Source organism: Cyanistes caeruleus, chromosome 2, assembly GCF_971803275.1.
Source record: "Cyanistes caeruleus chromosome 2, bCyaCae1.hap1.1, whole genome shotgun sequence".
NCBI classification, from domain to species: Eukaryota; Metazoa; Chordata; class Aves; order Passeriformes; family Paridae; genus Cyanistes; species Cyanistes caeruleus.
This window is the reverse complement of record NC_141702.1, coordinates 67,885,072-67,911,654: the sequence shown is the minus strand read 5'-3', so window position 1 is coordinate 67,911,654 and position 26,583 is coordinate 67,885,072. Positions and strand designations below refer to the sequence as shown.

The 26,583-nt window shown below is 37.6% G+C and overlaps 1 protein-coding gene across 8 annotated transcripts in view; it reads left to right on the top strand.

Moving 5' to 3' along the window:
* CHRM3 (cholinergic receptor muscarinic 3) overlaps positions 1–26,583 on the top strand; it is a 262,933-nt gene that overhangs the window by 128,180 nt on the left and 108,170 nt on the right. For 4 of the 8 annotated variants that reach the window (XM_086877698.1, XM_086877700.1, XM_023923581.2 and 1 more), the window contains one exon: positions 8,473–8,573. The exons of 1 other annotated variant lie outside the window; for it this stretch is intronic. Coding sequence is in view for 3 of the 7 variants with exons in the window: in XM_086877695.1 (XP_086733821.1) it covers positions 8,473–8,577 (105 nt within the window). In the remaining 4 variants the exon portion in view is untranslated. Of the gene's footprint in view, positions 1–8,472; positions 8,578–26,583 lie in introns of all 8 variants that reach the window. 3 more of the 8 variants (XM_086877695.1, XM_086877696.1, XM_086877697.1) reach the window with 1 other exon arrangement.

The following is a 26,583-nucleotide window of genomic DNA, read 5'->3' as shown; positions in this document are numbered from 1 at the left end:
TTTCGGAATTTAGAAAAATAGCTGAGCTTTCTGTCCCATTTTCTGTAATGTCAGCAAGATGCATAATTTCTGTAATTACATTGTTAGCTTGTAATAAATCAGGACCTTACTTGACTTATGATCGCCATGAAGATGATCACAGAATTTTTGTCTGTTAAAGTCTTTATTAAGTAATTTAAAATCTTATCCCAGTGAGAGCTTTTTCTTGGGCTGATGGTGTGCTAGTATTATGTTGCCTTTCAGAGGCAGACGATATCATAAGGTAATGCTGCTAAAGATCTTAATTGTCTCAATACATCCTGGTGTTCTTTAATGCCTCTAAATTAGTTATGCAGTTTAATATTGTTATTAAGTCTTGAATTGCATTACTTCAGCAGAAACATAAAGCTAATGTGATTGTGTACCATAGGAATGGAAGTACCTGTGGTTTTAAGGATTGTTCCCCAACATTGCAATTTTTCAATAGATTTGTAGGTCAGAAGGTTCATAAAACATTTTACTGGTATGTTCCTGGTGGCTGCTGAATATGTAACTTAAAAGGTCAAAAGCCACAATCATAGGATACTTCAAAAAGAGAGTATAGGAACTAAAGTCTATTGCAAATAGCTGAAGTGCCTGTAGAAGTGGAAAATATGTTAAATAAAACATTATTTTATTATGCTTGTTAAGATGCCATGCTCGCTGCTGTCCCTGGGGCATGCAGGGCTGTCTTCTTTACCTTCCCAGGGACCCTCTGGGTTCCTGGGAATAGCCCCAGGAGATGGTGTGGACATCTCCATCACAGTGACCCAGGGTCCTGCCTCCAGGAAAAACACTGTTTCTCATAGTCCAGGGAAAGGCTATAATAAAGACAAACACAACAGTCCCTGCCAATCTAGCCAGACTACTTTTCATCTTAACTTCAGATCTGGTATTGGCTTAAAGATAGTTTAGTTTAGTTTTTGCAGAATCTAGCTAGGTACCTGAAATTTTTAGTATTGCTGGTAGGTAGCATTGGTTCACATCACTTTGGGATTAGTCTGGTATGGTTAAGCTTTCCTTGAAAATGGAAATGGTTTTCCAGTTCCATACTTTAGCCTGTAACAGAAAGAAAACAGATATGAGTTCTCTCCCCAGTTTCTAAGGCATCTAATTTTTCTGACATACTTAAAAAACTAAGTCACCTCAAGTCATATCATCTATCAGAAAATCCCGTAATTTTCTTTGCTTTCCAAAGCAACACTGTGAAAACTGTATATACAGGAACAACAGAATCATTATGCTTTAGGAAACGTCACTTCTACTGTGAATGTATAGAAACAATACTTTCTCTTTGATTAAACTGAAATACAGAAGGCCATTAAATTGAAATACAGAAGGAAACATGCCTAGGCAAAGCCCCACGTTAATTCCAGCTAGAAAATGTGGTTGGGGTTGCAATGAGTTCTCAAGAGAAATGTGTACATTTACATTTTGTCTAGGTGACAGCACTTCCATGACTATAATGACCTGTGAAATCACAGGATAGCAAAGCAGTGCTGCCTGGCAGGAGTGATTATAGTGAATCAGTCAGAAGTGCCTGCTCTTGTGATACTGCTCGTGGAAGTCAAAGCCTGTGTACAGCACACAGACCTTCTGCTCTGCACTGATCCTCTGCCCTGCTTAGGGTGTAGGTCATTCTGCTGCTTCCATAGATATATCCCATTAGAGCCTAATCTCCGAGTTTATATACTTTGGAGTCGTTTACACTGTTTTACTCATATTAACTCATCTGAATAAATGTATATCAACAACAGATGTTGATTACTACTGCCCTTGGTAGTAATCAGTTTCAAGCTTTTCCTAATACTCAGAATTAAATAAATCCTGACCAAAGCCAAACCTGTATTATCTGAGCAGACGAGTTAAACTGTGATAGCAAAGCCACTGCCTTATTTTCCCTGGGCTGTCTAGTTTTATTAAAGCATTGGGACAATACAGTATACTTTGTCATTTTGGGATCTCATTTGTTGTTTAAGTTGTGAATTAAATGACAATATGTGGCATGACACAAGAGTCTTGTGTCAGGGTTTTTATCTTTCCACATTCCTTTGGGGTTTTTCCCCTTCCTCATCCCTTCTCCTCACCAGACAAAAGCTGTTTAGCTTTTAATTTTCTATAAACAAACAAACCAAAGAAAAATTCAAGGTACTGATAGAGAAAGAAATTGTTGAGCTGCTTTTTCCAATATTGAAGTTCTGTATACTAATTCAATACAAAATTAATAACAGCTTCACAGAGAACCATTCTGCAAATGATCTTAGGTTAGCAGGTTTTCAGAAATAAGGAAGGGCAAGTAACAGTCCCAAAAGATGCTTACAGTATTCTCCCATAGGGGGTCAGGACTGTTGCCCCACAGTGAAGCTTTCTCTTGGTTTTTGCTCCTTCAGGTAGCACAGGAGGGCAGAGACAGGGGTTGTGGTCAGTGGATGGTAGCAGCCCCTCTCTGCCACTCCTTTCTCTGCTGCTCCCTGTTCCAGCCTGAGGCATCCATGGGCTGCTGTGCTTTAGGATGAGCCTGCTGCAGCCTGGGCTCTCCAGGGGCCACACATCCCTTAAGGCACTGCCAGTGCAGCTGCAGGGCTCATCCATCCCCTGTGGTGGTTACCTTGGAGCCAGCTGGAGCAGGTTGCACCTGGCATGAGGCATCCCCTGCCTCTCTTCACAGAGGGCCCTGCAGCATGGTCAGGGATGTCCAGAGCAGAGGTGAATCCAAGGCTTCTTCACTGATTTATCTTATTTTATTGTTTCAAGTGACATTTGCCCTGGAGCTTGTGTCAGTGCTGCCATGCTCGCTGCTGTCCCTGGGGCATGCAGGGCTGTCTTCTTTACCTTCCCAGGGACCCTCTGGGTTCCTGGGAATAGCCCCAGGAGATGGTGTGGACATCTCCATCACAGTGACCCAGGGTCCTGCCGCCAGGTAGGGGAAGGCACCTGCTCCACAAGAGCTCCAGCTGAGGCTGGAGGAGGACAGGTGGCTCCATGGTCAGCACCATGCCAGGCTGTTGGCTGCACTGTGAACGTAAAAGAGTGGATTTGGGTAAGTGAGCATCAGAGATTATTGCAAATCTTGCCAACAGTTTGTCTCTTCTTTTTGCTTACAAACATCATTAATCCCATAATTTCTCATCGGATGTTCCATTGAGATATTTGTTGGGTAGTTTTTTTTGTATCCTTGATACAAAATGGAGTTTAGAAAGAAATTCACGATTACTTGGATTTTCCTGTGCTGCCTGGCAGGCATAGTTAGGAAAGGCCAAATTATGGGACATTTCCTACCTGGGTATTCCAGTGAACAAGCTGCACATTTCCATTAACAGACTTACAATCCCTTTTCAGGGAAGTCCATCTGCTTCCAGCTGATAAAGCAGCATATTACTCACTGCGCATTCAGCTGCCTCATGATAATTCAAAATTTTACTTATGCTTCCCCACTTTGTCAGATTTAACATACCAGATGTATCTTGTGTACGTAAGTCACACCCAAATATTTCCTCAAATGTTGAAAAGTCTACTGTTTTGTGAGACTTGTTTTTTTTTTTTCTGTGTTTAGAGTGATCAGTTACAGTAAAAACCACATTGGAGGGATTTATTAGTTGCAGAGATGGGTGGAGAAAAGGCTATCATTATGGGAGTCATGCATATCTTGAAACTTTTAAGTAACTGTTCAAGTGAAACTGTGTGAAATAAATGGAGCAGTATGTTCTTGGGACATCTTTTTCAGATAAGCCTGTCCTCCACAAGAAAAGGGGTATGTTTTTTCTCCCATGTGTATAGTGGAGCCTAATCTCACTGTAAGTGGCTGGATGGGTCGGAATATTTACAGACTAAACACAGGATGGAAGGGATTGCTAGAAACAATTAAGGATATCAATATGTGATCATGTGAAATGAACACTCAGTAAGGGATTCATCAAAACAGATTTGGATGTGCTCAGAATGGATGGTCAACGTGTGATCTTCATAAAACTTATTTTGTCTCAACCTAGGGCCAACAAGTAAAACACATCAGCCCTGTTGAATGGTTCTTTGTTGTGATAGCTTTTCTTGTGTTGACTATACAGCTCAGGGGTAGATGCCTGTAACTGCAAAGATATCTAAAGTTAAGTGGAACCACTTCCTAAATTATTAATGCTGATAACTCTACACTAAATAGTGAGCTTCCTGTTTTGGTCTGTTTAACCATTATTATCTCTTAGTGTCATATAAAATTATGCATGACATTTAAAAGATTTCAGTGTAAAATAATAGTCTTTGTCAGAGACACTAGTAGGCAGGTATCGGTAAGCACCTGAAGGAACAGCAATCTGAGAGAGAGTAATCACTTTGCAAATTTTAAAAAGCTTTTGTGGCTATATGCCGGATACGTAGAACACATAAGTAATAGAGCAATTAGGTTGAAGTATTCTTCTAGTGGTTTTGCCCTAATGTTTTCCTTTTTCCTAGCTACTTGTTCTGCTGATTATTCAGACACTGTAGTGCACTTCTGAGACGCTTTGTATGTGAACTGAAGGGAGTTGAACACCTTTATGCTGAGCAGTCCCAACTGAGTATTTACATAACAGGCACTCAGCTTTGTCAATTAAACACTGAAGTCACTATTCTAGAGTGAAACAAATGTGATATGTCTAGATTGAACAGTTTTTGAGCTATGAGACTAACTAACTTTTTTAGCCAAACTAAACCAAACTAAAACCATACCTGAAATGTTTGGATTTTGTTTTACCATACTCCTCGGAACTCCAAATTAAAATAAAGGCTTCCAGTTCTTCAGCAGCTGAAAGAGGGTTGGCTAAAACAATACTGTGAATTGACATGTCTTCACCAAGAATATTGTTCTAAATGAGGATGTTAATCATTATTTTTTAACTCTTTTAAACGTAATGAAAGGAGCATAAAATTATTTTTTTTAGCCATCCTTAGAAAATAAAAGTAGAGCAAGTTGGATGAATTTGTGTGATATTGAAATTGTCCCAGTAAAGGAATTCTGTTTCGACCTGCATATTGCACGTTTTTCTGTTGTATCAGTGGGGAGACACTTTTCAAGTGCTCAGATATTACAGTTGCAATCTTTACTATCCATCTTTGATATTGTCTTGGTCCAGAATGAATCTAACCTCTTTCTAATGAGATCCCCTGAAATAAGTACAAGGCAGAGATGTTTCTTCCAGCTTGCAGAATTTTTTATGTCAAAATATTTTCTACTCTTTCTGCTCTTAAAGCCCTTTGGAAATAGAAATTGTCTTTTTCTGACTTTTTTTTTTTTTTTTGCATAGGATCATATTCATTATAATCCATATTAATTCAACTATTAAAATGTTTTTTTTATCTATTTAGGTTTCTCCATAGGCATTTTTAAGGTTGGAAAATGTGATGTGTAGAAGTGTTGATTTTTAATAGGTTATTTCAGCAAGAAAATAGAAATATCTAAGTCAATTTTTGGAGACTTTTTTCTGTCCTCACAGCCAGGCGAAAATTGAACAGGATTAATTTAAAAGATCCCAACACATGAGATCAGCTTTATCTCTCTTGATACACACTCATGTGAAGTACTTACCTTATTATGTATAAAGTTTTACCAGTCTGTGAATTTGATTTTCCTTAGAGAGGAACCTACTTGGTGAGACACAGGAGCTAATTTTCTCAGTGCAGAGTCAACGCATGTAAATTTGTCTTCTCAGGTAAACAGGGTAGAAATTACTGCATCCATAGTTCTTACCACAAAAGTACTTCTCTTATTTAGAGGCTTTTCTGGCATTGTAGTCTCAAGTGAGATTTTATTAAAGATAAATAAAAAGCTAAAGTCAGGTCTCTTCTTGTTTTTTAATCAGGGATTCTCATGGATATAGGAAAGGAATTGTACAAGCCATAAAATGTGATTTTCAGTTCCATACCTGGAGTACTGAGTGCCTGCCTGTCTTGACCACAGCTTTTTTTTTTTTTTTTCCATTGAAATCACAGCTACATTTGTGGTGCCACAAATTTCAGTCCTCTCCTCTTCGTAGTGTGCCACGTGTGCAGAGTGTACCTCACATTCCTTGGCTGTGCTGCCTCCCAGACCACACCCAAGCTAAAATCCTGCTGGGACCACTCTCACAGTTTTATGGCAGAGTTTGGGTGCCAATGCCAAGAAGCAGCCCCCAAATTAAATTTTCTAGCACAGACTTAGTAAATGAGGTTAGAGGTGGCTGATGATGGCTTAAGTAGGGCCATGCTGGTAGCTGGAATGGGGCTTTGGGGAGGTTGTTGACAGGGTTCTTCAACTGGAGCCTGATGTTCTGCACAAGCTGGATTGTCAACTGGCCTTGGTCACTGTCCATAAAGAGCAGAGTGTATTAGCTTTGTAGCTGAATATACAAACAGCTCGAGCTTATTTAAGGAGACTTAGTTTATTGCAAATTAAGGCAATAAATTCCAAAGCTCTGAGTCACAACTTGCATTATTAGGAGGGTAAAAGTGGATTCTTGGTAGTAATGGCATAAAACTAAAATATTGTAAAAAATTATTGGGAAGATTTTTTTTTTTATTGAGAATAGCTTGAAAACCTCATTTAATAACAAATTATTTTTTTGCTAAGTAAAAGCATAATAACTTGATAAGAGAGAAATCATTAAAATTCAAATTTTAATTGCCAGAAACTTAATTTCCTCAACTAAGAGGAGGCTCAGCTAAATAAAAAAAAAGACTTCTCTTTTCAATTGTTTTGCAGTCTTAAAAGTTTGCAAGTTATTTAAAATTGAGTTTGATCACATAGCTGAGTTTTTTTAATTATTCTTCTACATTGAAAGTATAACAGAGCATTACAGTGGGGTAATGGCTAGGCAAAGAAATGCCCAGGAAAATGAATGTTTCAAGGAGTTTGGAGTGATAGTCTCTCATCTAAGTGTAGGTCCTGAGCTGAGAGGGTCCATCTCAAAGCCTGCTCTTACAAAAGTGTTGCCACACTGACATGTCCAGCTAAGAATTTCTTTGCAGTCCTTGTAAGACAAATTCTGGCCATATTTAATGTGTTTCCTTTCTGTTCATTCATTAAAATACTGCCTCTCTTGGGTTTATTTGGTTTAAGGGGGTGTTCAGATTGGCTTCCACTCATTTCACTTCTTGTGACAGTAGAGGGTGAGTGGAGGGAGCAGCTTTCTTCCAGGAGAGTGTTTTACTGGAAGAGGGGGAAGATTTCATGGTTAAAAGTCTGTCAGAGCTGTGTTACAAGTTCTGGGCTGGCATGTAGCAGTGTACATGGGTAGTAAACGTGTATTTTCTTCCCCTCTGAAAATTAACTGGCATATCATCTCTGCTTTGTATGAAACTTCACCATTCTTGTTGCTGTTGGGTTTTGGTGGTTTTGTTTTTCGTTTTTTTTTCCTTTCCTGAGAAACTGAACATGCAGCATAGCCAACATATTCCCTCTCTGGTCTGTTGCCTCCTTTTTATAACACCTGGGAGTAAAATCCCTTGGCATTCTGGTACAGGCTGAGGCACTATGAAAAACTCAAATGTCTTAATTAGACTCACTCTTCTGTGTTTAAGTTATCCTAAGGGGTCTGGAAGCCTTAGGCTACAATGGCATGCAATAAATGGGATAATAATGGCACATGGTTCTAATTGGCCCTAATATAATTATTATTTCATTATATATAATGAAAAGAAACATGGTGGTCAGTCATTAATCTTTCTTCTACACTTCTGAATTCAGAAATCTAAAACTTCTGCAGAGAAAAGTGTTTTGTTTAGGTTTTAATTATTAATATTTTTGCTTCCTCTGTTACATTTTTACATGAAAAATTATATTCCAGACCAACTTTCTAAAGCTGTTAGCTTGAAAGACTGCCTCATTTGGGGAAGAAATGGAGACCCCAGTTCTTTATTCTACCTTTGAAGCAACCTTCTCCCTGGTTTGAATGGGCTGATCATTCCTCTGTGTGGGAGATGTTTGTTTGCTGACACAGCTGCAGCCTTAAAATAACAAGCTTCCCAGAAAAGTGATGGATCCTCCAGCACTGATCACTTCTAAGATTCAGCTGGACAGTTTTCTGGGTTATCTTGTCCAAATTTTGTTTCTTTCAGGAAAGATCCAACCTCATATTCTATGATTGTATGTATGACTGCTTGTACTATATTGGAAACTTCACTCCAGTTTGGTCACCAGGTTTGGGGAAGAAAAAATCATCTGAAAATACTGATCATACTTTGGACATAGGTGTGAGCAGCCTAAAGGCTTGTCAGTACCATATTATTACCAGTGCTCCAGATCTCTGTGTGAAAAATGTGTGCTTGAGTTCTATTTCCAACTAGGGCTCCCAGATTGAAAAAAAAGAAAAAGTATTATTTGGCAGTAAAAAGTACTAACAGCTTTTGTCTTGCTCCAAATGAGGCCTTTTGGCTTATATGTCTGTGCTTTCCCCATATTTCTATAATCTATTTTAATAATTGTTCCATCTTTTGCTTTGTTCACAGCCCATATGCTGACACAGTACCAATTTTGTTTCCAAAAGTGGAGTTCACAGAATTACAGTGTCTGATCCAACTAGCTGCTCTGATGATCCTCACTGGACCATGTAGGTAAAATCCAAAAAAACCTATTTATAGCCACACTATATTTTTAAGATAGTCAACATATTGGGAAACATCTGGGTTTTGGCAACAGTGCTCACTTTGTGGAGTCAGGGTCTTTTGGAATTTATGGACTACAATATCCCTGAGATCCTGCAACTTCTTGGTGAATTTTATTGTCAGCAGAAGCACAAAACTAGACTGTTATATGTCACAATGTGTTTGGTCTTCTTGCCATATCTATTTTAAGTACTTGCAGGTGCTGGCAACACGTGATGCCCGTAATTCCTGTTGGCGTACCTGAACTAACTTTAGTAGCAGCTGCAGTGGTGGAAAATTCAGCTTGGGCATAAGCCCAGCAGAGAAATTGAATGAGTTCTGAAGCTGCTAGCAAACCTTGAGCTTCTTGTCATTACAGGCACACAGCTAGCAGAATAAGAGCTAGGCTGAACAGGTTTGCTTGCACGAACCTCTGTGTTTGTCTTAAGAAGAGTAGAAGAGTATTGTGGTATTAATAATCAGAAGAAAGATGCCTTCAAGTTATTTCTCTTGATCGTCTTGAGCTTCTGCACAAATCTTCAAGTTTTCTATGAGTTTCAGACAAAATATAAAATGTAGCCAATATTCTATCACCAGGATTTTCTGCAGAATAAATAAACTTGTGCAGTTTTGCTATAGAAGAGCTGCGAATCCAGTGATTTATATTCAATTTCTTGAAAAGTGTATTTTTCCTTTTTGTTTTGATATGCTAGCTGCATTTAGTTTCAACAAGTCACCTCCCTCTGAGATAGCAGACCTAGGCAAAGGACTAAATTGTTCTGATTAAATTGCCAGCATTTATTGTCTCTTGACTGCTTTTTCCCTTGTATGCTATGCTGTTTTATGTCTCAGTTGCAGTGGCACTTAAAATAATTCACATGAATTGGTAAGCTGCAGAGTTTATGTCTACATTATCATTGGTGTTTCCTTTACATTCCTTAAACTGTAAAAGCTCTACCTTGGTTTGCATTTCTAATTTTATGGAAATTAGCTGTCAACTTGGGTGCATAGCAGTGGTTTAGATGGCCCATGTTTACACATGCTGGCACAGTCTCTGCACATCACAAAGAGCTCTCCTCACGCTCTCTTTTGGAACTGTGACACTGAAAGTTTGTTGTGATTGTTCCTGGAGCATCTTGAGATTTCCATCACTCAGTTCTGTCTGGAAAAGGTTTCTAAGTAAGTCATCTCTGTAAAGCATTTTCAGAATGTACTGGCTGAATTTTTTATGGCTTCAGTTTTAACAGCAGGTGCCTCAGATGAATCGAATAACAATGTTTATCCCTGCTTTTTTATCCTGAAATAATGACAAGGTATATTGCATGCTGTTACATACACAGCTGACTTTCATATTGTTTTGATCATTTTCCAGCTTTAATTAAATGTTTTTCAGGTATTTTGCAAAAAGTGAAAGCTTGTGATTTGGGATTCTTATTTTATTTTCTTTTGTTTTCCTAGGATGGCAGTATTTCTGTTAATGAGTACTGAAAACATATTTTTCTGGTTTGGTGGTTAAAATTAAATTTAAGTTATCATAATTCATAAATGCCTTGCTATCTCCAGAGTGGAAAAGAGATTCGTATTTTCTGTTTTGAGTATCCAGAGTCTTTCCCAGTTGTAGCTGCTGGGTAGGGAAGCAATCCCAAAAGACATTTATTATGCTGGAGAGGATATTGAGTCTGAAGAGAATGGGTGAATGTCTTTTTTGCAGGTGTCAGTGGCACAACTGTTCTATTGCAGAAAATTTTATAGTGGACGCCGAATTTCAGGATATCTGAAAATACCTGCTCAGTTTTGGTGTGAAAGGAAAACTATAAAGAAAGTGTCTAAAATCATATGGTTAGCTTCTGTATATTTTGTTATTGTCCACCTGTGTCTTCCTGTATAGACATGTTATATTTGTCACTTAGACTCTGATATGACTGTGTGGAAACAGTGAGCAAAAAAAGAAGGGTTAAAGCACCAAGCCATATAATCCATATTCAGGAAAGCCAGGGATTAATATCTATTTCTTGGGTTTTTTTATTGATAATAAATTAATGGCAACAAAGCCATTCATGCAAATAGATCTAATAGTTTGCTTTAGATTTACACTATGCTGTCATGCTACCTCTTTGGGGATTATATCTATCAAGAAATAATAAAATAATGTTCTTTACTACCCAGAAGTGTGCAGAGAATTAAACAGAATTTGTCACTTGTTCTGAGCATGTTGCATTCATCAAGAGGAGCAGCATTATGTTGTTCAGCACAGGTACATTAGACTGGGCTGCCAGAATCTTAAAAATCTCGCTTCAAACGCAAGGATAATGGTCACTGCGATGTGCATCTGTCATGCAAAGCAAGAAGTACTTGTGCTTGAGTAGCTCTTAGCAAAGCATAGATGTTTGCAATGGTTGTGGTACATCTTGGATCTCTAAAGCCAAGTGCAATTTCTAACACAATTGGTGTCACTTTCAAGAGTGAACTGGATAATGTCTGATCTAAGAAGGGACAGAGGTAATGTTCTTTCTTAAAAGGTTTGTACAGTAGCATGTGGAGAAAGATTACTTTAAAAACCCCAATTTGTAAGATGTTACCGATAGGTGAGGCTTTTCAAAGGGAAGGCTTTGTAACGTGTCTCTCCCTGTTACTGAGGCCAAGCAGAAGGGAGGTGTGGGAGCGTGACTCAGCTGGAATCGGGGTAGAGAGACGTGAGGGATGTGAGAGAAGTGCTGTCCGCATCGTGTCCACATGGTGCTGTGGGGTGGTTGGCTGGCTTGGGCTTGTCGTGACTTAAAACTATCTAAACTGATAAGTGGCTGACTGCTTAAAAAGGCCGGGTTTTTGGCAATAAAGGGCACTCCTTTGCACCTGCCTGGGGTCCCTACAGTGCTTATTGCCACAGCAGTAAAAAATAATTCATATTCGTTCATGAATTTGATTGTAAATACTTTAATGGATTATATATCTACCGGAAACTTTGTGATATTGATAAAATCAACCATGATTAATTTCTCCATGAGAAATTAACACCAGAGCAATGATGTTTGCTTTATAGAGTAGTTACAAAGAAATATTTTCTCCTAAATATTACCCTTGAAAAATTATTCCAAGCTCTTAATCCCAGACTAATGAAAACCTGTATTTTAGTTTGTTTCTCTGTTTGTTTGTTTATTTATCCATTTTGGTAGTAGGTTAGAGCAGAAGAATAGGTTTGGCAAAAGGAAGGGTCTTTCCCAAGCACATGTAATCTTGGACTGTGGCTGTCATGAGCTCACGCTGTAAGCAGTTGCAGAGTCAGCCAAATCTTACAGTGTTTAATTGTCTATTCCCTTTGAAGTGACTTGTGTGATGCTATTTCAGGAGAAGCATCACAGCTTAGCCTATTGTATGTCTGTGCTGGCCTGTTAAGGTAACAGTACATCCATGAGGGTAAGGTACTATTACGCTTTATAAAGACGATTAATGGCCAAAATTAATTTTTTAGAAACAATTTCCTCTTTGTCTCGAGTTATTTAACCAACTCGATGCAGTAGCTGTTGAAGGTGAGGAGAACACATAGACTGGGGTTCCATTTATTCATTCATAGCTGCTTATTTATGTGCAAATAGATAACTTTAATTACTTGGAGGAAAAAAGGTGACACAAACTAGGCATTTGTCGTTGTCCTCCTGAAAGAAAGTCTTCTCTTTATACTATAATTAAATTTCTAAGGATTTTTTATTTAAATGAAAGATAGAAATATTTATGTGTTTAAATTGAAGTATACAAACTATAATTTTTCCCAGCTGAAACTCTCTCTAGGGTATAGTATAAACAATTATTCTTTCATTATGTGCATTAAAAACTCAAGTGAAATGGCTATGGCCGAGTTCCATTCCCTCTGAAAAAAAACATAACTTTTATCAACAAAGATCTTTCAATAACTTTTTTTGAAAGGAAGACTTGCAGTTTGCAGAATTACAAATTTTTGTTTCCTCTGGCATTTTAAGAAAAAAATCTCAGGTTTTCTTGTAATGCACTTCACCAGACAGATCATTTTTAACTTGTGAGGACTGGCTAGCTTGCAGCTGTAGGTGGTGTGTGAAATACAGACTTCAGGAAGAGCATGATTTCCATAACCACTTCAAAGGAAATACATTATAAATAAAGTACATTTCTCTGGGGGCTTACAAAACCATTCTGTTTATAATTTAAATTACATTAAGCTAAATAAAATAGTACAGCCAAACCCTCAAGAGAAAAATACTTCATTTAAGTTTGAACATTACATTACTTCCATTAATTGCAAGTATTTTATTCTCTCTCTAATAGTTTATTTTTCATTGACTACATATAATTAAAAGTATCGTCATTGCAACAGCAGTAATTCTTTCCCATCTTGTGTTCCAAGCCCTTGTGTTGAGTAGATCACTATAGTTTTATTTGCCTTCCTTCCTTGATTTCTCAGTGCTTTATTATGGGTGACTAATGCTGAGCATCAGGCTGTGACAGAAGAGTACCATCACTGTGCCACACGTGTTCAGCTTTATCAAACTCCTGCTGGAGCTCAGTCTCTCAGCTCAGCCTGAAGTTTTTGTATCAAAACAATGGAGGGGGTGAAGCTTTCTTCTGTAGGAATATTTTAGAGTCTGCTCATCTGAATTACGCAGCTTGCTCTTCCCAGGGTGCTTGCAGGGCTAAGTGCTGAGCAGGGACTGCGACACAAGCAACAGAATCCATTAGTCTCCCTACTCCGTAAAGATAACTTGGAGGCAAGGGAGCCCGATAGGATATGAAGATAATGTGTCTTCTAGGAGAGGATACTATTGGAAAACATTAATGAACTATCTAATTGTAAGAGTGATTTATTCTGCCTGCCTTTTTCACCCCGTGACAAGACTTTACAGGCAGAATTAAATCAGGCTGTCGTTCCTGAGAGCAAGGAGGGCAGTAAATCTGTGCTGCCAAGCTCCTCTAATATTGACAGCTTTGCAGTATGGGTGTCTGTAGAGATAGTGTAAGCATATATAGGCTTACAGGAGCTGAAACAGGTTGTATAGTAAAAGCAGTCCAATCCCATATACAGCACTTATTTCCACCTTAGAGTCAACTTTATAAAAGCCATTAACTTCAAATTAATCCCTTTTAAAGTCTAAAATGTGCTTTTTATTTCATATCACTTAATTTTAAGTTATTAGAACTATTTTTACTTAGAAAAATAAATGTTTGCAGCTAGATAATAACACTACTGAAATACATCAAAAGAGGCCCTGCACATATTTTTCCCTAATTTAGGAAATGTTTACTTTTTTTTTTAAGTGTTTTCAAAAAGCAATAGTAATTGAAACTAATGCTAGATTGAATAAAAATTTTGTTGACCTGAGAGTTTCAAGTAGATTAGCTAAACCTTGAGGACAAAAGATAGCACAAAATATCAAGGTTTAGACATGTTTTCTATTGATGCAGAACTTAAAAATTTCATGAAAAAAAGTAAAGAGACTTAGTTACAAAAGTCTAAAGAAAAAAATTCTTCAGTAAAATTTCTAAGCTTTTTCATTAATGTTTGAATAAGGTTTCAGTTTCATTTTATATACTAAGGAAATATTTCTTTTTCCTTTCTGCTTTACAGAATTTTTTCCCCTCCAATATTATTTGTCTGCAGTTCAAAACTAGCTTTTGTTCCTACTTTAAAAGGTTACCAGGTGGTTAAACAAAAGAGGCAATGAACTCTAATGAAATACCAAAGTTACTGTACTGGGGCAAATAAGAGGTTTTCTGTATTATTTTTAACTTTCTCCAAAATTGGGCATACTGGTGGATGAAAAGCTGGATATGGCCCAGCAATGTGCTCTTGCAATCCAGAGAGACAACCGTGTCCTGGGACGCATCCAAAGCACCATGGCCAGCAGGGCAAGGGAGGATTTTGCTCCTCTCCTCCACTCTGGTGAGACCCCACCTGGAGAGTTGTGTCCAGCTGTGCAGATCTCAGTTCAGGGAAGACACGAACCTGAAAATGATCAGGGCTGGAGTTCATTTTCCCTATGGAAAAGCTGAGAGACTTGGGTTTGTTCAGCCCGGAGAAAACGCCAGGGAGACTTTATTGCAGCCTTTCATTACATATAAGGAACCTACAAGAAAGATGGGGATAGACTTTTTATCAGGGCCTTGAGATAGGGCAAGGGTTAATGGTTATAAACTGGAAGTGGGAAGATGCAGACTAGAGCTAGGAAGAATTTTTTTGCTATGATGAGGGTGGTGAAACACTGGAACACATTGCCCTGAGAAACTGTGCATGACACATAACCCTAGAAGTCAGTCATCAAGACCAGACTGGATGAGACTCTCAGCAACATGATTAATTGAAAGATGTCTGTGCTGATTTCAGGGGCTGTTGGATTAGATGACTTTTAAAGGTCCCTTTCAACACATTATTCTACGATTCTATGAAAGATATTAAAAAATAGTTTCCATTAGACAAACTTCACCGTAATTATTTTTTCCCTTTCTTGTCTCCTATCCCCTTTGACCAACTTTACAGTTAACAGATAATAATTTTAATTTTTAATAAATGTATATTATTGTTATTTTAATGAGTTTAAGATGCACATATCACCACATATTTAGTTTAGCTCTCTGGTTGGGATGGTTTGTGAATAAAACGGCAGTTCCTCGTTAAAAATTGGAAACTTGTGTGCAATTGAAGTTCATATTTCTGTAGGTATCTGTAAGTTTGAATCTCAAATAAATAAAATCAATAAACTCAAGAGGCTAAGATGGTTCAAACCCTACTCTGAGGGCTGATTGCTTGATAATAACAAAGAAACAAGAGTCCTTGGAGAAATTTGGGTTGATGGCAAACACGGGAGACATAGGGTGGGAAGGCAGCAGTCCCTTTGTCCCTTGTCCCAGATCTCATTGCAGCTGTGTTGCCCTTGCATTGCCTGCCCCTCTCCAGACCCATGGTGCACAAAGTGACAGTCAGGTTCTCCTTGTAAACCTTCCTGTGCAAGGATTTAGGGAGGAACTTACAGTCATTATCACAGAGATACACCCTTAGGGTTTCACTGAAATGTTTATATTGTTGTCATAGAGGTGCATAGCCAAAGCAGTGAGGAACTGTGGAATTCCTTTAATGAGGAACTTTGAAGTGAGGATTTGTTTGGAATTTGCAAATTTGTTAACTTCACTAGTTGAGCACTTAATCATGCACACTCTCTTCACATGCACTGCCACCCAGCCATGCTCTGAGTCACCGCAAGGCAGTAGATGGACTTGTTTTACTCAAAGTGTGAGTCACAGGCAAACAAACTCCTAAGTCCACTGAATCTGTTGTTTCATTGTAATTAAAAGTAATTTCAGCTTTCAGATGAACAATTAATGTGGAAAGGAAAATATTTTAATTCCAAAATGTCCAGAAGTTTCCTAACAGAATATTTTCAGTCTTCTGTACATACAATAACACCTTGCCTGGTCTGTTTCTCTGGATATATTTTTCTGAATGGTTTCTTCCATCTCATATTTGTGCTTTTCATATTACCTCTCATGATTTTTAGCACTGTCTTGAAATATCCCCTCAAATCATCCTTTTTTTTTTTTTGTTATTATTTTAACCACTCACTGTGGTGAGCAATTGAAAATTAAATACTGCAGCATTAAAGTCAGAAATACTTCAGGGTCTATTAAGTTCCACTGTATAAAGATGCAGTGTAAAGCATGCTACATTTATATAACACTAGCCATCTCTGTTATTTTCTTATTTATTCCAAGACGTTTTGTGGGGAATGCAATGTGTGTCATGTTAGTGGCTGCTATCAAAATACAACTATTTGCAGATATCACATTGGAGGTGTCAGTCCAGCTGCAGTCCGTAGTCAATGTTGCTTTGAAGCACAGAATGCAGGAAGAAAGGGAATGGTCTGGACAAAGAAGCTGCATTTGTACTGTTTCTCTGGGATTTTTCGAGCTTTTTTCTATTGTAGACACCATTGTAAAACTGAGATTTGTACTCTGTACTTGGGCACAGTACATCACTTGTGCATGAAAGCTAGTGAGGTTCACAGTTGGCTCTTGCAAGATGGTCATTGCTGATTTGCCTGGTGCTGGGAGAATTACAAAGCTTATGCTTTCATGCCAGTGCATATCTCCTGAAAAAATGCCTGAATTTCATTGGGACCCATTTGCAGAAATGTTCGTAACCTCTGGTGTAGTGACTCTCAACATCTGTCCCCATATTGATTTAAATCTAACTTAATACAATTGTTTGCATAGGAAAAAAAAAAAAACAACAACAAACAAACCAAAAAGTATTCTTCCATGTTCAAAATGTTTTACAATACCTTTTTAGTGAGGATCTTGAATAGGTGGCTATGACTGAAGCTCATTGTTTGAGAACAAACTAAGCAGGTACACTTAGACATGCAATGGTACACTGTGTGAGAGAGGAGATTTAGACTCACATTCACTTTAACTACTTTGTTGCAGAGCTTTGAGAGACCCCACTGATTGATAGAAAAGAAGAAATTAATAGCATGCCACTACATTTTTTTTAGTTGTGGATATTCCATACCTTGTATTAATTTATATTAACAGGCTGACTGTGTTGACAGACTGACACTAAGGAGCAGAACTTAGGAATGGTTGTGTGCTAAGTCTAGAACAGCTGATGTGTGTTGATTCTTTGAATTTGAAACCTTTCTCAAAATTAATCAATCAAATTATTAATTTAACAATTAAAAGAATTGTTGTTGTTGTTGCTTTGATGCTTATCTTATTTGATTCATCTAAAGGGAAGTGAAAAGTATTTTCAAGAACAGCACAACAAATTTGCATTGTCACACAGTGACCCAGAATATGCCCAAGACAAGGTTTTGCAGGACTTGGGAAAGATCAATAGAGAACTTTTTCAATGTAGAGCAGTGTGTTCTGCAGCAAGGTGACAAGATCTCAGATTCGGTAACCCAAATGCCCTCTGCTTCTATTGGTAGATGGCAGTCTGCCAAAGCATTTTCAAGATTTGTTTCAGTTTTCCTCTGTGCTCACTTTTTAGCATTTGCCTCATAGTTTGAGTTTCTTTACACTGAGGGTAAAGAAGCACTGAATCTCCCAGGGAAGTTGTGAAGTCTCCTCCGCTGGAGACATCCAAAACCAACCTGGCTGCGTTCCTGTGTAACCTCTTCTGGATGACCCTGCCATGGTAGTGGCTTGGGACTAGATGATCTCCAGAGGTCCCTTCCAACCCTAACACTTCTGTGGTTCTGTGATTTTTACACTGCTCTGTGGCTTCTACATCCTTCTGCTGATGTCCAGGGTCTCAAAGTCTTGTGTGTAATTGTGGCCTGTTCCCTTTGCAATCTCTGGGTGACAGAGCCGCAGGCAGCACAGCCCAAAAGAGGGAACTTCTCAGCCTGCTGTCTGATTTTGAGGTGCACTTTAGGCACCGCTCCTGTACCACTTAATCTAAGATTCTTGCAGCCCTGGTGGGATTGTGCAAAAGGATTTGAACAGCTGGAGGCCTAAGAGGACTGACTAACATGTTCTGGGCTCCTCACTGGCTGGCATTTACCAGTTTGAACAACTTGTAAAACAAAGCTTGGGAAGCAACTTTCTAACACAAAATTTGTCAGCAACACTTGTAATAATGTGTGTCTTCAAAAGCAATGAGCCAGATCTTCAGGCTGTGTTGCTCTGAATAATTTAAAAAGTGTATCTTCTTCCCTTCTGAAATATTAGCAGGCATGTGTGGTTAATAAGAGCTAGGTGTACTGAAAGGACCCTGAGGAAAGAAACAACAGATGTTTCAAGTGGGAACACCAAGATTGGCTGTGATATATTGTTGAATTTCTCTCTCAACAGAAAGTACGTTGCATTGTAAACCAAAGTATTCCCTACAGCTTCTTGGGAAGAGAATATAGACTCTCAAGTTTCTGGTTTTGTGTAAGCTAGTGCCTCTTTGAGGAACTGCAGTTTTATTTTCCTCCCATACATCCACTCCTAGGATTCCCTTTTTTCCAAAGAGCAGCCAAGGTCATCCAATTGTTATTATTCATTTTCTCTAGGCATCTTTCTTTTCAGGACTATTTGGATTATATGCCTAAACCCCAGTCAGGATTAAGAAAGATTTAAAGTACTGATAATTTAATTTTCTTATTACTCTTTTTATTTAATTGGGAAAAAATCAAAAACCTAAGGACTTGGAATCCACAGATCTCACTTTCTGTCTTGCCAAGATATTTTGCGTTATCACAGGTTCTGGTAGCGATTTTTCAGTTCTTTGTAATTGCTGAAGAAGCCTTTGGGACAAACTGTACCAAGTATCTACCAAAATATATAAGGTTGCATAATGCATTAGTTGTCATTAAATGCTTAAATTAGGTCCCTAGTGCACACATGTACCATCACTGGTGCTTTTAATATGTATCAACAGTTTTAGCTCTAAAATTTTCAGCTCAAGCTGTAGTAGCCACTGTCATTAATTTCTTCAGACTGTTTCTCAGTACACAAAGGGATTTGTAGGAGACGGTTTTGATATTTGCTGAGCTTTCTTCATCTCTATAAAGTTAGTTTTAAGTTTTATTTCAATGTTTTCAGTGTGTCTGATGAGCTTTTTGCAATTTATAGAAATTAAAAGAGCACATCTTAAACTGGGAAGAAATGCTTGTATGCCTTTGGGCCCTGATTCTGCTAATGCTGCCCATGGAATCAAACAATTCCATAGAAGAGGGTCTTCTATACTACAATAAAGAATCAAAGAAATACAGCTGCAGGCCTTTAAGAAAAGAAGGTAGGGAGCCATCTGTAAAGGAGAAACGTATCTAGAAAAAGTATTTCAAGTTGCTTGGATTTATTTCTAAGGGGAGAAGAAAGAGGAAAGATGTTTTATTTAACAACACTTAGAGGAGATAGGGCTTCATTTTTTTCAAGTCCCGTGGAGGACCCCTATATGCTAAGCTACACAGAATTTAATCTACCTTTGCAAGATGAAAGGTTGAGATGAGCCAGCCAGAATTTGAGCCTCAGCTTCCAGAGAGTCTAGGCTTTGCTACCTTAGTGATTAGATCTCAAACTACTTTCTCTGGCTAAAAATCCCTCTAAATCACTGCTTTAAAGACATTTACAAACTGAATGTATCTCCAGGTAGTGAGGAGCTGCCATTATTTCAGTGTAGGGAACTAGAGGAACAAGAATCAGGTATTTGAGAAAAACACAAACTACACTTGTTTGGTTTCTTCTTTCTCAGTCCTTTTTCATTTCAGACAGTTTTCACATAAATAAGTAATACATTTATTTGGATTTATTTTCTGGTTCAGTTTGTGGTATAAAGATCCCAAAATGTAGGAAAATATATTTCTTTTATATCAGATGTAGAAAATTCTTTGAAGATTAATCAAAAGGGATTCCTTTCTTTACCTATTTATGTACACATGCACTTATTTGTTTTTTGGGGTTTTTTTTTACATTTCTAAATTTTAAAAACTAGAATTCTCTTGTTCTGTTTGTTAGGAGCCTTGAATAAGCATATGATAATGGAAATATAGAAAAGCAGGTGACTCTTCATGGTCTGTTATTAATTTATTGGTTTAAAAAGACTGGACTTAGTATTCAAATTTTTAATAATAGTATCGTATAAACCTAACATGAAAACGTCTTTCTTCTTGAAATGTATGGTTCAGTGTAATAGCACATATTTTAATTTTTCATTTTCATCATCAAAAACTGACTTTGAATATAATCAGAGATATCAAACCTTTTTTCATCGATATTTTTGTTTTCAAATTCTATTTATTTTTTTAATTCTGAAAATGTCTAAGGGAAGTTACATTTTCAGCAGGAATTTAATTTTTTTTTTTGAGGGAAACAGTATGTTTTTGACAGTTTCCTGACCCAGAATATCAAACTCAGTTGTAAGTGAGGATTGGATCAGTGAGGAGAAGCACATGATTTCTTAGCTTTGTGCCAGTGGGAAGGACATGAACCCAGGATTTTTCTGCCCCATTTACAGGGAGCTGAGAAGCAACAGCAACAGTATTTCACTGGGAAAAGCTGTGCATTATTTCATTTTCCACCTCTGTGCCGACATATGAAAAGTGGAGTGGTTTGGATAGTCTACTGTATCTGTTTTTCCATCAGAAAAAAACCCCCAGCCCAATCAGTCTTTGTATACATGCAAACACTTCTCTTGGAAAAGCACGTGCATCTTGGCTGGCAGTGACTGAATGGGCTTGAATGTGTCTCTCACAAATGGTCTAGATCAAGGAAACAGAACATTTCTGTGATACTGCTAATCTCAGAATGGCACAGGAGACTTTGATCTGCAATTTCTGACAGTGGCTATCTAGGAAGCATGGATAGACTGTTGGAGGCTGCCAGCTCAGATGGGATCTTGGTAGGAAGGGCATGAAAACATCATTGTTTGACAGCAAGCACTGCACTCTCTTATTTATTGAGGTGCAGATGCCTCTAACTGCTGCTATCCTTGGCCCTTCACAGAGGGCTGTTTCAGGTGGGCTGGAGTGGATACAGTCTAAGCTTTGGTGTGATTTTAGAGGAGGCTAAAGAATCAACAGAGATGAGCATTGCAAGGAAAAACATGCTACAAAATCAACATGCTGCATGTGTGTTCTGTTCAAAGCGTGCCTTAGAGCAAGCTGACGTGTAGCACAAGGGATAAGGTTGCTGCGGCACAAAAATGGCACAAAAGTACAGCTGTTTAATGTCACTATGATTTCATGTTTCCATTTGAATAGTTGGAAGATGAATTCTAGTGTAATGGTCTTCAAAGGCCACTAGAAAAAATCTGCAGTAAAAATGCAGTACTCGGGGTCCTTCCCAATGTCTACAGTCAGGATCGGTCATTCTACATGTATGATTTTTTTTACTTTTTTATTTTTAATAAACTATTTTCTGTTTTGAAGACTGAAACTGTAAAACAGTAGAACATAACTCAAAGCTCTTAATCAGGGTCCAATTAAAATTTGGACCAAAATACATGCTTTAATCTAGTAAGCAATAGGGTTTGGAAACACAAACCCCTTCTTGTTTTATACCAGACATATTGATGGTTTGCTAGATGCTGTTCTCTATCTCTTTTAATTCTGTCCTCCCCTCAGCAATATTGTAATACCTTTTGCATGCAGATTGACTAGTTATCACATATGCAAAGAAGCACACAGTATTATGTTCCATTGAGGAAGGTGTTACCTGAAGCATTCACACTGATAAGGTGCAATAAAACACGTTGAGGCAAGACTGTGCTTGTCCTTTGTTTCTGTGGGAATTCGTTCCTCATGTTCTGGCTAATTTCTAGGAAAATTTACTCAATTTTCCATGTAATCAGTATCTCCATAGAAATTTCTATTTTGTCAATAAAGTCAGGTCTCATGTTTGTAAAAAGCCCAAGTCCCTAGAGGACAACTTGAATCAGCCTGAACAATGCATTGCCAAATGTAATCACATTCAGGGACCTGCCCATAAGTGATACTGCCATTAGGGTTTGGGACATTTTTGTTGCACAGATGAAAATATGAATCAGTATTCTTGTCACAATTGCATGCCACATAACAGTGAAGTCCTAATTTTATTTGGCATGACTTTCCCCAGTAAACTGCTTTCCTTCAAAAACAAAGCTTTTGCCGTGCTCTTTGTCACCTCCTAGTCGGTCTGTACAGGGACAAGTATATTTGTCACACTTGAAGCTTTGGAAGAGCTTCAGGAAAATGGTGAGCAAATAGATATCTCTCACTGAGGTCATTTTCTGCTCATAAGCATTCAGGAGGGAAATACTTTGAATGAAAGAGAAAATTGCTTGATTTTCAAACATGGAGAGGGATCAGAAACCTTCACCCTGCTCAAGATTTCCTATATATCTAGGAAAAATCTCTGATATACTATAAATGATTTTGCCACTTAGCCTTTAGAAGCCCATCTTCCACTAGATTTTAACCTTTGATGACATGAAGATACATAACATTTTTAAAAAACAATGAATTAAACAAGGGATATTTTACATGTATATCAGTTCTATTCTTGCGGTTTCTGTTGGAGCAAGGTCACCTTTTAAATAAGAAAAATGCTAATTCTGGCTTTATATCCCTTGAGAAAAAAACAGTATCTAACAAGTGCCTGTGTGAGCCATTTTCAGACTTTCCTCATAGACCAAAGTTATTGTACCTATGTAATGTGGCAAATCCTCCTAACTGGCAAGGTTTTGAGACCACACCCTTCATTTTCTCCAAAAACTTTCAGATAAGGGCAGGAGATAAAGTTTTAAAACTGTATTTTTATGCCCATTTAAAGCACAGCTTTCCTGTTACTCTGGAGAAAAACACTCTCTGCATTTCAAAGTTGTAGTATTTTAGCATTTCTGAACTTTTCTATTCTTGTTCATACTTTTCTTTTATCACATTAATGCAGGCCTGGTAAATGAATTATCAGGTGCTCACTACAAATCAAAACCCTCTCAAATGAGACACTGTATCTGTGTAGTAATCTTGATATCCTGGCATGGCCCATGTTTTCAGCCTTATTTTCCATCTTTTCGGTTCTGTCTGCCACAGAGAAATATAGTTAATTAAATCATTGCTTTCTTATTCCCAAGCAAGGACCCAGCTTTATTTTTTAAAATCTTATAAAAATAATGTATTCTAACTTGCATTGTCTATGTGGGATGGGATTAAAAAAAAAAAAAAGTAAAAATAGCAGGTGGGTTTTAGAAAAATCTGAAAGACATTTTTATTTTTTTTTTGTCATTAGGTTGAGATACCTGTAATACTCTAAACATTGTTTTTTTAATGTTCTAATTCCAGTGACTGTGAAGACATGTGCCTCTGACTCTTCTTCTTGTAGACTTTTTTCCTTTTTAATATGTATAGAGCTATTTGAAATGAGATTCTATATCTTTCTATGCATGCAGATCTATTCCAGAAACAAGAAGACAGTTTCCAAAAGAGCATATCTCTATTTAACCACAGTTTAAACTAGTTACACCAGTGTTTAGATTAGTCTATCACACATACTTTTCTCTCCAAATTAATTTCCTGCATGATTTAAATCTGGTTTAGAGAACAGTAAATGTTTGTAGACATTCTGATTCATGACTAGGGCATTTTTTTTCCCTAAATAATAAACTATGCCAGCATGGAATCAAAGTAGCCAAGCCAAGGACTGACCCAAAGGTGGACTGACTTCGGAGGAATACCAAAGAAGGTGGGGAACTGTCCTGATTTCTCCCTTTGTAGCATAAGCAGGTGCTGAAAGCATCTATCATCTCATACTATGGACAATGTAATTCCTTCCTTTGTTTGCAGAAATTCAGAAACTCAATCATAAACTCTAGGTTTGATACATATTTTACTCCAGGAAAAAAAAAAAAATCCTCACAGGGAACTGATCTCCTTCTCAAACCTGGTCCAGCTATCCCATCCATTTCTTGGCTATTAGGAATGAGCATTTACATTTCTTCCTGGCATTTTGCCTTGGGTTCTCCTTTCTGTCACCAACCTCTTCAGGAATTTGCTGCTTTAATACCTTTGAGGGCCTATATGAAATATATGCAGTGAGGAAAACTTTAGTGGGAACTATGTCTCCATGTGCTGGGCAGCTGGGACAGTTAGTATAAACAGGCAAGTATAAATAAGTCCTTGATTTATCATGACAGTGATGTATGCTATCAGGGAAAAAAAATTAAAATAAAAATCACTTCTCTTCCATATCCATTTGATTTCTTGGACTGTCTCTCTGGTTTGCTGCCAGTCATTATTTAATTTTTCCTTATGCCTCTGTTCCACTGCTTTTACTGTAATTTGTTCATGAGTGGCATTTTCAAATTTGAATGGCAATAGCCATCAGTGGGGAAGAATGGGAAGAAATAATATGGGACAGCATAGATACCTGTTGGTAGCAGGAGTAGATTTATTATATATGCCAAATTCCAAGATAAAGCTTGGTTTCTGGGGCTTCTGTTTGGGATTTCAGACGAAAGCATAATTACTTTGGTTGGATCTTTGGTGAGATTTTTGGAGCAATTGTGTCTTGTATGTGATACTCAAAAGATGTCTTAAGATCTAGACTCTGCAAAGCCATTGAGAAAACTAAATGACACCTTGCTGTAAACTGGAGTAGCATAGTTTGCAGATATCTAGGGGGTTTTTGCCAGAGTAAAAAAGGCACAGTTTGATGCCTACTAGTGTGAACCAGCACAGCATATCTTGTGTTCCTTATTAATAGTTCTTTTGTGCAGGTGGCTGTTCAGTTCTCTGTAGTAAAGTTCCATTTCCTGTTGAATTATTATTAATTATTTAGAGAAAGAAAGAGTTATACATTTTTGGTGTTTATCTTTTTTTCTTAAACTCCATCAAATAGGTAAAATTTACACTAATCTCTAACATTTTATCAGAGTAAGATGTGAATTTTTGTTTGTAAAGAAATTGGCAAAACTGGCTGCTGTCATAATTTTCCTGCAGTTTTGTCTCTGAACACTTTTTTTGATGTGTCTTTCATTGAGGGAAAGGTAATTCTCCCCTTTTGCCAATGCAAACATACCTCAAAAGGGACATCAAGTCCTGCAGCATTGTAGTCTGGAAGGAGAAGAGTAAGGGACAGCATCTACTGGTACTGCAGAATTACAAAGTGCCTAAAGCCATCTTGCATTTTCAAGGATTTCTTTGAATCTCTGGTATTTAGTATTGGTTTTAGCTTTGTTTCCTAGCAGAGTTCATGTAATCAATGATTCCCTGTGGTGTTCTTTATATGAAGCTCCTTGTAGGAATGAAAGCAATTGTGAGATTCCTGGTGACAGCACTGGAAACAGGTGGCTGCCCCTCTCAGTAAATAGGAGCTATTACTTTTTGATTATTACAGTTAGCATTGTTCAGTGAATACACTGAAAGAATTGTAGGAATGAGTCCAACTTGTTTATTGACATGACCATACACCTAAAAAAATCAGCTACAGGTGTTCCTGACTTTTAGAGACATCATAATAAGGACTGTGAAGTAACTGAAGTTGGTAAGGTTTTTCTTTTAAAAAGAAAGAAAAGAAAACTTTTTCTTTTAAAAGTCTCTATACTTGTAATATTGGACTGTGGTGCTTTCTCAGAGGTAAATATTTTCAAAGGGATAACAAGGCTGGGCTGTCAGCCTAACAAAGAGCAAAAAATGAAAAAATTTAGATAAAAATTCCAGTCTTTTATATAGGCTAAAAAATCACAATCAAATTTTGCCTATATCATTGAACATTTCTCAGCTTTCCGGCTCACAGATGCCTTTATTGCTTTCTGCACTTCATATTGCAGAAGAATCTTCAGCATGCACCTGAGTCTACAGTGGTAGTATGGAAGTGCCACGTACAAAAGGTGTGAGTGGAAGACAATTTGCTTACACCAAACAGCTGCCTTGCAGGAAATCCTTAGGTCTTGTCATTGTTTAGAGATTAGTTGGTTCCATCTTGTTAAACTTCTTGGTCAACACCACTGGTACTTAAGGTAAGGAGAACCAGAGCATTGATCAAGTAATTATATAGGATCAGAGAATTGCTTAGGTTGGAAGAAGCTTTTAAAATCATTAAGTCCAACGATTAACCTAGTATTTCCAAGTCCATGACATTATAAACCAACATATTAAATGCAAAAGATATTTTAAGAAAAATCTGCAAATTAAGATCAGATAAAACTAAACGCTATGCAACACTAGCAGTTTAGGGATATTTTCTCTTATGAGTATTTGGTCTCAAAGGTAAATTTAAAATTTTAATTACCAGTTTTTCCTTCTTAGCTTCCTGTTAGCAAGGTGAAAAGTACACAGTGGCATCGTGACAGGTCCTGCAAAATGTATATTTGTCTGTTTTCAAGCTAGGCCGTGGAGTATTTTTCCACCAGACTGTGATAAAGTGATGGCTATAGCTACAGTGTAATCACTCGAGATAATGTGCTTCATATAAATACCTCCTGGCTCACTTAGAATTGCTGGATGTGGGATAATTAGAGAGTTGAGTTCAAGTTAGCAGCATTCATCCATATCC